Source organism: Oncorhynchus kisutch, linkage group LG8 (assembly GCF_002021735.2).
Source record: "Oncorhynchus kisutch isolate 150728-3 linkage group LG8, Okis_V2, whole genome shotgun sequence".
Lineage (NCBI taxonomy): Eukaryota > Metazoa > Chordata > Actinopteri > Salmoniformes > Salmonidae > Oncorhynchus > Oncorhynchus kisutch.
Window position 1 is genome coordinate 30,629,899 of NC_034181.2, and position 14,046 is coordinate 30,643,944.

General features: G+C 42.9%; 1 protein-coding gene across 13 annotated transcripts in view; it reads left to right on the plus strand.

Annotated features, from left to right (window-relative positions):
* Positions 1-14,046, plus strand: part of LOC109895887 (AP2-associated protein kinase 1) — a 46,525-nt gene that overhangs the window by 7,387 nt on the left and 25,092 nt on the right. For all 13 annotated transcript variants that reach the window (XR_004210774.1, XR_004210775.1, XR_004210776.1 and 10 more), the window contains exons 2-5: positions 11,512-11,630; positions 13,226-13,334; positions 13,459-13,601; positions 13,836-13,957. Coding sequence is in view for 10 of the 13 variants with exons in the window: in XM_020489958.2 (XP_020345547.1) it covers positions 11,512-11,630; positions 13,226-13,334; positions 13,459-13,601; positions 13,836-13,957 (493 nt within the window). In the remaining 3 variants the exon portion in view is untranslated. The remainder of the gene's footprint in view (positions 1-11,511; positions 11,631-13,225; positions 13,335-13,458; positions 13,602-13,835; positions 13,958-14,046) is intronic.

The window sequence follows — 14,046 nt, forward strand, 5'->3', positions numbered from 1 at the left end:
CATGCTTAACGGTCTATAGGGTAATTTGTGGAATTTAAATTGGGATGTGTGTTTCTGTTAGTTTTCATGCATTCTATTCATCACACATGCACAGCATACAGAGTGTAGTTTGAGGAGCAGAATAACCTACCACCTGTCAGACAGCTCAAGAGTAGCTCCTCAAAAGCCTGTAGGCTACTGGAGTGAAATCTGCTTTTGTAAGCCCAGTCATTGTGGAACAAACACCAATTCTAAATGCAATCACTTTGTTGGCCACGATTAAAATAAGCTATTTTTATACCTCAATCTCAACTCTTAATTAAAGTGTGCCTCCCATTTGGGTGTATAGGCTATAGCCTGCCTACCGTTGACTCTATCTGCGAGTCACCCACCACTTTGCAATGTGAGCTTCAAGCAGTATAATTGTTTGAAACCGGAGTGCTTTACTTTACTTCAAATAATGAAGCATGCCTTGCTTCAAAGTAGCCTTGTGAAAATCTGTCCGTAGAGACAATTATTTTATAAGGACTTCTTTATGCCATTAATCAGCATTTAGCTCCTGTTCTATTGGTTTTCATATCAACTTTCTTTCGTTGTCCAAAAGCCAAAGGCACAATCTTAGTCATATTAGCAACCCATCATAGTTGTGGCTATTAAATTCCCCCTCTTTCTAAATTTCTAACAGAGATTTTAATATTTGTCACAACTGCTCACATTAGGTGCGCTGTTTAGAATTGGTGTTTTCCTTTAATTGCATTTTGGCAAATGTTTAAAATGTTTTATTAGCAGCTTCTTTACAGGATTTGCATGTTCAATAATAAGCTATAGCCTTTTGAACTTTAAGACGATAGGCTTGCGATTGGTGCACATTTCCATTAAGTTCTCAATAAAAAATGTCCGGTCCTTGTATGGGTGCGTAGTATCAGAGAGGAAGAGGCAAAGCGAGAGGTTTCACTCTCTTCAAAATCTGTCCAAAAAAGCCCAATGTGTTTCTTTGGGCCTATGCTTCCTTTTTCCCGCACTATATTCAAATGTCAGTATGTGTTCTACAAACGGTGGAATAGGAAAAGTATAACACAACTGATGGCAGTAGCTAACTAGCCAGAAAACCTGTGTAGCTAGCAAGCAACGCTAAAGGGATTGCAAACGGCTTAGCATTCTTAATGTGTAAGAATTTGTGGGAGGGCTGATGACGTCGCACACTGTATGCACTTTCGGTAGCCTGATTAGTGTCCAGCCTGAGGATAAATCTGCACACATTGCATCCCTGACCACCTCCTGAAGTGGTATGCCAGATCTGTACACAATCTGACCACAAGCTTTTGTTTGTCTAGACATGTCTTTTCAATGCAATCTTCGTATTCTGATCGCAGAAGTCGCATGTACACTACCGGTCAAAAGTTTTCAAACATCTACTCATTCAAGGGTTTTTCTGTATTTTTACTATTTTCTACATTGTAGAATAAGACATCAAAACTGTGAAATAACAAATGGACTCATGTAGTAACCAAAAAAGTGTTAAACAAATAAACATTTTTTTATATATATTTGAGTTTCGTCATTGATGGTGCAGCAGCAGCAGCCAGGCTTCCTCCATGAGGAGAGAGTGATGGAGTGCTGCATCAGATGACCTGGCCTCCACTATCACCCGACCTCAACCCAATTGAGTTGGTTTGGGATGAGTTGAACTGCAGAGTGAAGGAAAAGCAGCCAACAAGTGCTCAGCATATGTGGGAACTCCTTTCAAGACTTTTGGAATAGCATTCCAGGTGAAGCTGGTTGAGTGAATGCCAAGAGTGCACAAAGCTTTCATCAAGGCAAAGGGTGGCTATTTGAAGAATAACAACTATATTTTAACATTTCTTTTGGATACTACATGATTCCATATGGATTGTTTCATAGTTTTGATGTCTTCACTATTATTCTACAATGTAGAAAATAGTACAAATTAAGAAAAACCCTTGAATGACTAGGTTTTCTAAAGCTTTTGACCAGTAATGTAAGTGTCAAGTGTAGACACAACCATATATGACTGGCATTGTCATGGAGGAAGCCTGCCTGCTGCTGCACCATCACACACACAATGCAGCCAATGGGGCATGCTAGGAAAATGCAAGGATCGAATTTTAATCTGACTGCCTTTCATTTTTCTATTTACCGATGAGTATCAGCTGGTGCAAGCTGGTTTAATATTAATGCCTACTGGAGACAAGACTTTGCCAGTAGAATTGTCTGCTCAATGCAGGATGCAGGGTAACGCATACTCCTCAGTGAGCGTGTTTGTAAACCAATGTAGTAGTTTTTTAAATTGTATAGTAGGCTACATGCTGTTACACAAGCTCCATTGCAGTGATGACGACCCTTTGTTTACTGAACTGTATTAAAAAAAAATCATTTGTATATGTTTGGTTGAGTGGACAACAACGTATTATACTGACTCATCAGTGTTGGGGGGTATTTTGTAGCTCTTGTTGTTGACCTGTCCAGTAAATCAGTGTGCTGGTGCATGTAATTTAAGAAGGTTGCTAATCCCTCTAAATTCACGCAGGCGCCCGAGATTAGACGGCGCGAACTAGCAGGTGCTTGGCAAGGCAAACCCAACATCAGCTGTGGCAGGAACACACTCTCTCTCTCTCTCTCTCTCTGTAGTGTGTACATGTTTGTGTGCTTGCCCTCGCAGTATATTCTGATGTTCAATTTGATTCAGGCACAAAACAAGCTTCGCTGGATACACTATTTTGCATACATTTGCATAAATGTGTTTGAACTTGTTCATATGAGACAGCCTATTTAAAAAAAACCTTCTCAATGCAGTCAATCATAAATAAGCAGCACGGGGTTTCTTTCAGCCCATTTTCCTCGTTTTTTAAATACGTAATTAATCACCATAGGACTAAGTATTATGGTGCGGGTATGATGAATAGAAAATACGTAAGGGAGTTGATTTTAGCCTGACCCATGGGTCATACATTTACCAATATCATGTGTACTTATGTAGAATACCATTCTACTGAGTGTACGTAATATTCACTCGAAGCCTCATTGGACAGCAGCAGCACCTACCGAACTGAAGGCTGTGGTGGAAAGCCTCAGATGATCAAACAGACTGATCACGTGGAGGGAGCTGTCCTTGGCTTAGTGATAAGATGCGAGCTGGATGACTCATCCCAGGGCATGGCTCAGCGCAAGCAACAACACATGGCATTCTGGCCTGGGAGAGGATGGGGCTGGCTACCCACAGGCCTCTCTGAGCAGCTGCAGCAGCCTCCTCTAGTAGGACTGACTGTGTGTCTGTCCGAGTGAGTAATAAAGATGGAGGCCTGTGTCTGAATGCCCATACTTGCGTCCTAAATAGTACGCTGTTTGAGTATGTGAAAATAGGAAGTGTTATCGTATGTGTTTAAAAATATATATATATATTGTGGTTTAAATGCCAGGATGTTCTCATTTCGGCTTTTCATCTTGTAGAATTCGCTGCACACTTTTCAGGAATTTAAAATGTATTTGAAGAGGGGTATGCATATATTTGCTAGATCTCTTTGAGTAAACAACTTGCAAGATAGTAAATAGTGAAGCTTCTGCGGTGGTCTTCAAATGGAAGTCACTTTTGTTCTCATTAAAATGATCACAACTATTTTCATTGTAACGGTTACTACTTTGGAAACAGATCTGCTGCCTGCCATGCCTTTAGTAAAGCTAGCTACATGTTTTAGCAGAACTCAAAGTTGCGTTAACGAGCATCAGCCATAGAGGCAGCATTTTCACTTTTGGATGAATAGCATGCCCAAATTAAACTGCCTGCTACCCATCCCCAGAATATAAGATATGCATATTATTAGTAGGTTTTGATAGAAAACACTCGAGTTTCTAAAACTGTTTGAATCATATCTGTGAGTATAACAGAACGTATGTAGCAGGCAAAACCCTGAGGACAAACCATTCCAAATTTTTTTTTGAGGTCACTCTTTTCAACAAATATTCATTGGGAAACCAGATTTCTAAGGGACTTGCTTGCAGTTCCTACAGCTTCCACTGGATGTCACCAGTTTTTAGAAATTGGTTGAGGTTTTTCCTTTTGTGTAATGAAGAAGTACGGCCATCTTCAATGAGTCACTTGAAGTGGACTGAATGCGAGAGGCACGTGACTAGAAAAGTAGCGTCAGTTTGTTTTCTTTTTGTATTGAACACAGATCATCCCGTCTTCAATTTGATTGATTATTTACGTTTAAAAATACCTAAAGTTGTACACAAAAGTAGTTTGAAATGTTTTGGCAAAGTTTACAGGTAACTTTTGAGATATTTTGTAGTGACGTTGGTCAAGTTGGAACCAGTGTTTTTCTGGATCAAACGTGCCAAATAAATGGACATTGGATATATATCGACGGAATTAATCGAACAAAAGGACCATTTGTGATGTTTATGGAACATATTGGAGTGCCAACAAAATAAGCTTGTCAAAGGTAAGGCATGAATTATAGTTTATTTCTGCGTTTTGTGGCGCCTGCATGGTTGAAATGGGAGTAGAAATATGCTACTCTCATTGTTTACTATTGTGCTATCCTCCGATAATAGCATCGTTTACTTTCGCCGAAAAGCCTTTTTGAAATCTGACATGTCGGCTGGATTCACAACGAGTGTAGCTTTAATTTGGTATCTTACATGTGTGATTTAATGAAAGTTAGATTTTTATAGTAATTTATTTGAATTTGGCGCTCTGCATTTTCCCTGGCTTTTGGCCAGGTGGGACGCAAGCATCCCGCCACTCCTAGAGAGGTTAAAATGATCACAACTCATTTAATTGTAACGTTACTTCTTTGAAAACAAATCTTCTGCCTGCCATGCCTTTAGTAAAGCTAGGACTCAAAGTTGCGTTAACGAGCATCAGCCATAGACTCCCAGTCATTGTGTGATCTGCTAGCATGCACCCATATAATTAGTCATTGTGCTAATGTTAGTTTAACGTCCTTCATACTAGACACAGACACAAAAATGGTATCCACAAGTTCATCTGACTCTGGGGAAGTAGATAAAGGGCCTCATTGCCAACATCCAGAAGTATCCTTTACATTAATTCATTTTCTACTGTTTTTGGTGAAGTCCTTTTGTAAAACCCAAAGTGGATTTCAGTTTTCTCATCAAAAAGTGTTTATTTGTAATAAATAAATAAAAATTGATACCAGTACATCTACTGTTGGTGTGTTTTACTTTCAACATTTCAACATAAAAAAAATTGCTTGCACGTCTGAGGTATCTTGTTGCAGGTGCATGGTTAAGCAATAAAGCCAGAGAGGGGTGTGGTATATGACCAATATACCACGGCTAAGGGACAACGCAATGCGGAGTGCCATATACCACAAACCCCCGAAGTGCCTTATTGCTATTATAAACTGGTTACCAACTTAATTGGAGCAGTAAAAATACATGTTTTGTCATACCCGTGGTATACGGTCTGATATACCACGGCTGTCAGCCAATCAGCATTCAGAGATCGAACCACACAGTTTATAAGTGGAAACAAAAAAGAAACCCGCACACTGCTCTTGCTAGTATCACTTTTGTATTGAAGCTTACGTGTTGGCCTCTTGGCCTTCGTCAGAACTTTTTGCTCTACTAAACATAATTTCAAAAGCAAACAAGCAATACATCATGAGTAGCAGAGCTATAGTTGACTAGTTCAACCGATAGAGGCCAAGTCTGAGTGCATGCATCCTCCAACGATGGAGAGGGACAGTTTCTGGCTTGATCAGAGGAAGGTTTTTAGGGAGATGGTTGATGAAGATTGAGTCTGGTAATGATCTTGTAGAGGGCTACTGGACTTCTCCTTCACAATGTATGGCACCCACTTGGGTGGTGCCTCATTAGCTCTGGGCGCCAGTAAGCTCACCACACACAGTTCAGAGTAGTAGCCAGTCATCCTCATTTAGAATCCCCCTGCTTCAGCACTGCATTCCTCCACTGCATCTCCCATTCCTCTCAAGCTTCAGGTGACTCTTCAGTTCATACATGCGTGGCCTATGGTACACTCAAGATTACTCAAAATACTTCATTCCAAATGCTAGGTACTTGGCTAATGTTAGCCCAAAACAACAACATGAAATGTCACTGGGTGGGGCTACAAACGATCTGTTCCACTTCATATGAAGCCATAACTGCTAAATAGTATGTGTACTACACACTGCTGTTTTAATTTAGTAGCAGGCAAGCCAGATTGTGTACATGGCCAGAGACTTTCTGCAGGGTTGAAATGCTTTTGCTGTGCTAGCAGTAGAAATAAACAAGGAAGCAGTTGTCCAATAAAATGCTCTCAAAGGCTTGATTTCGACCTTGCTTGTTTTACAGACTGCAGGTGCTCTGCATTCACATACACAGCCATCTCCCAGTTTGTATTCTGCCCAGAGCATGAAGGCCCCTTTTTTAAAAGAATAATCTACAAAATTCATGAGTACAGACAAGCCTGTTGTATGGTGCAGGGTGAGGAGCCACTGTGAAGTGTTTATGGTGCTTGTGTGTGGATGCAGAAGATGGGACTCAACGGAGGAGATGTCTGCCGTTTTGCGGGCTCCTAAATAATTGTGCTATTTTTGTGTGGTTTTTTTTCTGCATTATTTGTAACTTATTTTGTACATGTTTCTGCCACTGTCTCTTATGACAAATGAGCTTCTGTATATCAGAACAGCGATTACTCACCTCGAACTGCACAAAGATGTTTTTCTTTTAACGAGTCGGACAAATTAATTACTCCCGACACCCGACCCGTCCCAAATCCCCGTCATTCGGCTGAAGAGAAGACTCAGATGCAGGACCGGGTGCCTTGTGAGAATTTGTCGGCAAGTGGGTAACCTGCCTCTACCATCTGTCCTATTGGCCAATGTGCAATCATTGGAGAATAAACTCGGTTAGCTCCGTTCAAGACTATCCTACCAATGGGACATTTAACTGTAATGTCTTATGTATCACGAATCGTAGCTGAACGACGACATGGATAATATACAGTTGGCTGGTTTTTTCCGTGCATTGGCAAGACAGAACAGCTGCCTCCGGTAAGACAAGGGGTTGCAGTCTGTCTATTTGCCAATAACAGCTGGTGTGCAAAATCAAATATTAAGGAAGTCCCAAGGTTTTGCTCACCTGAAGTAAAGTATTTAATAATCTGTGGACCACATTATCTACCAAGAGAGCTCTCATCTATATTATTCGTAGCTGTCTATTTACCACCACAAACCAATGCTGGCACTAAGACCGCGCTCAACTGTATAAAGCCATAAGCAAACAAGAAAATGCTCATCCAGAGGTAGTGGCTGGGGACTTTAATGCAGGGACACTTGAATCCGTTTTACCTCATTTCTAACAACAAGATGGGAAAAAAACTCTACACTACCTTTACTCCACACACAGAGATGCATACAAAGCTCTCCCTCGCCCTCCATTTGGCAAATCTGACCATAATTCTTTCCTTTTGATTCCTGCTTACAAGCAAACACTAAAGCAGGAAGTACCAGTGACTCGCTCAATACGGAAGTGATCAGATGGTGCGGATGTTAAGCTACAGGACTGTTTTGCTACCACAGACTGGAATATGTTCCAGGACTCATCCGATGTCATTGAGGAGTATACCACATCAGTCACTGGCTTCATCAATAACTGCATTAATGATGTTGTCCACACAGTGACCGTACGCACAGTTGAAGTCGGAAGTTTACATACACCTTAGCCAAATACATTTACACTCCAATTTGCATACTGCCACAACAGATCCACAGATGACACAATCTCAATCTCACTCCACACTACCCTTTCCTACCTGGACAAAAGGAACACCTATGTGAGAATGCTGTTCATTGACTTTAGCTCAGCGTTCAACACCATCGTGCCCACAAAGCTCATCACTAAGCTAAGGACCCTGGGACTAAACACCTCCCTCTGCAATTGGATCCTGGACTTCCTGACCGGCCACCCCCAGGTGGTAAGGGTAGGACAAAACACATCTGCCACGCTCATCCATAACACGGGTGCCCCTTGTGTGTGTCTGCTTAGTCCCCTCCTGTACTCCCTGTTCCATGGCTGCTTGGCCAAGCACGACTCCAATACCATTAAGTGTGCCGACACTACAACTGTGGTATGCCTGATCACCGACAACGATGAGACAGCCTATAGGGAGGAGGTCAAAGTGTGGAAGTGTGGTGCCAGGACAACTTCTCCCTCAACGTGATCAAGACAAAGGAGGTGTTTGTGGACTACAGGAAAAGGAGGGCCGAGCACGCCCACATTCTCATCAACGGGGTTGTAGTGGAGCTTCAAGTTCCTTGGTGTCCACATCACCAACAATGGTCCATGGTCCATACACACCAAGACAGTCGTGAATAGGGCACGCCAATGACTATTCCCACGATTTGGCATGGGTCCTCCAGACCCTCAAAGTTATACAGCTGCACCATCGAGAGCATGGTAACTGCTACAGAGGGTAGTGTGTACGGCCCAGTACATCACTGGGGCCAAGCTTCCTGCCACCCAGGACCTCTATACCTGGCTGTGTCAGAGGAAGGCCCAAAAAATTGCCCAAGTCTCCAGCCACCTTAGTGTTAGGCTGTTTTCTCTGCTACCGCACGGTACCAGAGCGCCAAGTCTTGGTCCAAAAGGCTCCTAAACAAAAGCTACTCCCAAGCCATAAAGCCGCTGAACAGCTAATCAAATGGCTACCCAGACTATTCGCATTGACCCCCCCCCCCCCCCGACTGCTGCTACCCGCTGTTTATTATTCACTTTACCCGGACCTACATGCAGATCACCGACCATTTTGAATCCCACCGTACCTTCTCCACTATGCAATCTGGTTTCTGAGCTTGTCATGGGTGTACCTCAGTCACACTCAAGGTCCTATACGATATCTTAACCGCCATTGATAAAAGATAGTATTGTGCAACCGTCCTCATCAACTTGGCCAATGCTTTCGACTTGGCTTCTCAAATGACTGTTCACCAGCTACTTCTCAGACAGAGTTCAGTGTGTCAAATCGGAGGGCCTGTTGTCCGGACCTCTGGCAGTCTCTATGTGGGTGCCACAGGGTTCAATTCTCGGGACGACTCTTTTCTCTGTATATATCAATGATGTCGCTCTTGCTGCTGGTGATTCTCTGATCCACCTCTACGCAGACGACACCATAATGTATACATCTGGCCCTTCTTTGGACACTGCTAAACATACCCTCGTAAAACTGACTATCCTACCGATCCTTGACCCAGCGATGTCATTTACAAAATAGCCTCCAACACTCTACTCAGCAAATTGGATGTAGTCTACCAGAGTGCCATCCATTTGTCACCAAAGCCCCATATACTATCCACCACTGCGACCTGTATGCTCTCGTTGGCTGGCCCTCACTACATATTCGTTGCCAAACCCACTGGCTCCAGGTCATCGTTAAGTCTTTGCTAGGTAAAGCCCCGCCTTATCTCTGGTCACCATCAGCACCCACCCGTAGCACGCGCTCCAGCAAGTATATTTCACTGGTCATCCCCAAAGCCAACACTTCCTTTGGCCACCTTTCCTTCCAGTTCTCTGCTGCCAATGACTGGAACGAACTGCAAAATTCTCTGAAGCTGGAGACATTTACCTCCCTCACTAGGTTTAAGCACCAGCTGTCAGAGCAGCTCACAGATCACTGCACCTGTACATAGCTCATCTGTAAATAGCCCATCCAATCTACCTCATCCCCATACTGTATTTATTTATCTTGCTCCTTTGCACCCCAGTATCTGTACACATTCATCTTCTGCACATGCTACCATTCCAGTGTTTAATTGCTTTATTGTAATTACTTTGCCTCCATGGCCTATTTATTGCCTTACCTCTCTTATCCTACCTCATTTGCACATGCTGTATATAGATTTTTCTACTGTATGTTTGTTTATTCCATGTGTAACTCTGTGTTGTATGTGTTGGACTGCTTTGCTTTATCTTGGCCAGGTCGCAGTTGAAAATGAGAACTTGTTCTTAACTGGCCTACCTGGTTAAATAAAGGTGACATTTATTTTAAATGAATGAACATATTACCTCAACTAACCTGTACCCCTGCACATTGACCCGGTACCCCTTGTATATAGCCTCGTTATTTTATTGTTACTCTTTTATTTTGTACATATTGTTTCTTAACCAGCAATGCAGTTTTAAGAAAAATAAGAGTTAAGGTCTTGTAAGTAAGCGTTTCACGGCATAAATCAAATTTGATTTGAGAACTACTAATAGGACGTGAATTTCTTATTCAGATTAGTGAAACTTGATCCTGGCCCATGTCTGCTTCTGCTTTGATCAGAACCCTCCAGCTCAGCCAGTGGAGGCTGTGTGCCAGCCAGATGCAGGCCAGCCCGGGAGGTGCTGAGCCTAGTGCAGCAGCCCAGCAGAGCATTCAACCAACCCCTCAGAGCATTAGCTCACCTTCTACTAGCCTGTAATCAGACACAAATACTATCCACATCTTACAGCGCTGTGCTGCAATAACACTAGAGCCACCAGTCCTTCAAAACACTATCTGCATCACCAACATAATACACAACTGTTTTTTTCTCTTTGAACAATGTGAGATAATTCTAGTTAAAATACATGCTCAGTTTGTTTGGTTCCAGACAGTGCTTCTGCTGAACCCTGCCCTTTGGTGTTATTCTTTATGTAGGCAGAGCCAGCCCCCTCACTGTGTGAATGGTGTGTACATGAAAGAGACCAGTGTTGTATCACTCATGGTACAACACTGCCTCCTGGGTCACCAGAAACAAATAGTGTGCACAGCCAGCCACACAATCACTCATGGTTTTGTGTGTCTCCATATGTTTGAATTAGCATGCAAGAGGGAGAGAAATGGAGAGGCCCAGACAAAGGGCTGTTTTGGAGCCGTGTCGGCTGCCCAATGTGTCAGCACAATGTGCCTCTAATAGTCGGATAATGGACTCACACTCTCCACCTTCTCCAGTCACATTGCGGCTGCTACGCTACCTGCAGTTTTCCTCTGATTCTCATCTCTACTGCTGACTCACCAATGCTATGTTGAGCCTTATTTTACCACAGCTTCATCCACCCCTCTGGCTTAACACAGATTTCACAGCATTTCTTCCCAGCTAGCTCTGCCACTTGATCTGGGGTCATACAGTGTGTGTTTATATGACAGAGAGGACAAACGTTGCCAGGGTGGTGTGCTGCTATCAGGATGAGGTAATGGACAGACTGAAGGAGGCCTGCTCTGTTCTGCACACAGTCAGCCACTACAGTATCAGCAGCTCTGACACATCCAGGCTGACTGACCATGACTCAGGGCTAATTCAGTCACTGTTACTGATATTTGTTGAAGCAAAGCACGTCATTTAGCCGTTTGGCTTGAGGGGAAACCAGTGTCACGAAACACATTTTTGTTGCTCCATATTAAGCTGGTCTCTTGTTGTGTTTATTGTATTCTCTTGCTGTCAGGTTAGCTGACAAGGCCGCTGGCCTCCGTGGGGACCTGTGCCACTCCGTCACAGGTCAATGCTGAAATCTTTCTCTCTCTAGGAGGCTTTGCCATTGTGTTCCTGGTGCGGACCCACCAGGGGGTCCGCTGTGCCCTGAAGAGAATGTACGTCAACAACGAGCACGACCTGCATATCTGCAAGCTAGAGATCCAGATCATGGTGAGAACCGGTTCTGGGCTGGAGTTCTGATCAGTCTGTCACCCAGTCTACCTTATAATGCACAGGCTTTCTCAGACAAATGGACTTCACAAAGGGGGCAAATCACTGCCACTGCTGTAGTGAAGCTGATGTCGAACCACATAGATAAAATGACACAAATGAAAGAATAGGATTGTGTTTCTATTCTGGAAAAGGTGATATGGGAATGAGTTGCTGACTATGGAAGGGAAGGGTTGACAAGACTAACTTAAACAAACATATAAATATATTTATATATATATATATATATATGAGGGGGGGAGCAGAAGGGTGGGTAGTAACTGAGTCATACATTCTTCACTCCATTAGAGCCTGCTGCTGAATATGTTGATTTGGACGTCATGCAGATTAACTCCCCCAACCCCTTGGGCCTCAGTTCCCTAACTGGAGGCCATGCTGTAAGATAACCAGCCCCTGCAGCTACACCCTGGGGGGCATAATTGGTACAGGATGGCTATCATTATTGGGTCGTTCCACGAAATGGGTGCCTTTTGCCTCCCTTTGATCTTTTAAGTACACATTATGCACCAATATTGATTTTTAAAATGCCTGTCATATTAAATGAAGTGCACTATAATATAGACCACATGAAGAATTCAATACATCAGATTTTTTTTGTATGAATAATGGCTTGCTAAAGAGCCAAAATTCAGCATTTTGACATGTCCCTCCAACACTGTCACTTCTAAGGAAGGTTTCGACTCACTTAATCCCAAAATGTCTCCATGTTTCACCATTGTAAAGGCCTATTTATTTTTGCTGCTTTGACAGTAATTTCTGAAGGTTATTATTGCTATTAATGTGATTGGTGATGCATTTACGTATGTCCCTCATTTTAAGGCCAACCCTGTTATGCAAACCATTTATTCCTTTAAAATAATGGACCATTATTTGACTCACAGCATGGTGGAAAAGGAAGTAAGTCTTGTGTATAATTCCTAATTTTATGAACACCATGTGGTCCCATTCTCTTCACCACATGAGGAGTAATGGCCGATCTTAAACCTAAACTGTGTTATTGTCAACCCTGTTAGAGGCCCAACGGTAACTTTATCCATTTGATATTATATGGGAGTTTATTTGTACAAGGGATACTTGATCAATGAGAACATTTGGGATTCATCCAAACATGCTTTTAAATAATAGTTAAGCGGTTACATAAGTGTCCGTAACCATTTTGACAGTGTGGTACAACTGCAGATAAAATGCTCTTAGTTTATAGGATTTTAATACCCGAGACTGGACAATCTGTTTTTCCGTAAACTCAACATATCCTCCATGCAATTTAAATGTTGAAAGAAGATATATTTTAAAGTGAATTTCTTAAACGTTTGCATTTCCAAAAGGCACCCATTTTGTGGAACAACCCTATTACTTCCAGTCTTTTGGCCGATCCTCATAGTCAGCAAACAGAATACACTTGGGCAATCCAAAAAAACAAACAAAGATCACCATTGTTATGGCAGCCTGTTTGGAACTTGAAAGCAAACCAGAGACCTATGAGGTTCTTTCTACTCTTTGTAATATTAACCAATTGTGTGTGTGTGCATGTGCAGAGGGACCTTGTGGGCCACAGGAACATTGTGGGTTTCCTGGACTCCAGTATAACTGCAGTGGGATCAGGAGATGTCTGGGAGGTCCTCATCCTCATGGACTTCTGTCGTGGTAATTCTGCCCCTCTTTCCTTATCAATCACTTTCGTAGTTTCATTCATGTACAAACATAACATTACAGGAGCGTATCTACTTAGTTTCCAAACCCATTGTAAGCCCTCCCTGGTTTGTTACAGGCGGTCAGGTGGTGAACCTGATGAACCAGCGTCTGCAAACAGGCTTCACTGAGGCAGAAGTGCTGCAGATCTTCTGTGACACCTGTGAGGCTGTGGCCCGCCTCCACCAGTGCAAGACGCCAATCATCCATCGAGATCTCAAGGCACGAGCACTTGTCTTCACACACACACACACACACACACACACACCCTCAGAGTCGACACCCTACTAACACTTGTCCTCTATCTGTTTGTCTTTAATACATGTCCTAGCTGCATATGTGTGTTGCAGCATGAGAAGTGAACCATGAAGTGTATAAATATGTTACACACCATTCAAAGAGCAACTCAGGAGTCACCTGTCTCAGGAGTCATCTGTGTGTCGATCTCCTCTGCAGGTGGAGAATATCCTGCTCCATGACAGGGGACACTACGTGCTGTGTGACTTTGGTAGCGCCACCAACCGCTTCCAGGACCCTCAGGCAGAGGGCGTTCCACTGGTGGAGGAGGAAATCAAGAAGTGAGTGATTCTGAAGAGCTTCACCTCAGCTGGAACACTGAACTCATGGGTGTGGTTTGATAGTTTTAGTCTAGTGAACCAACAAGTAC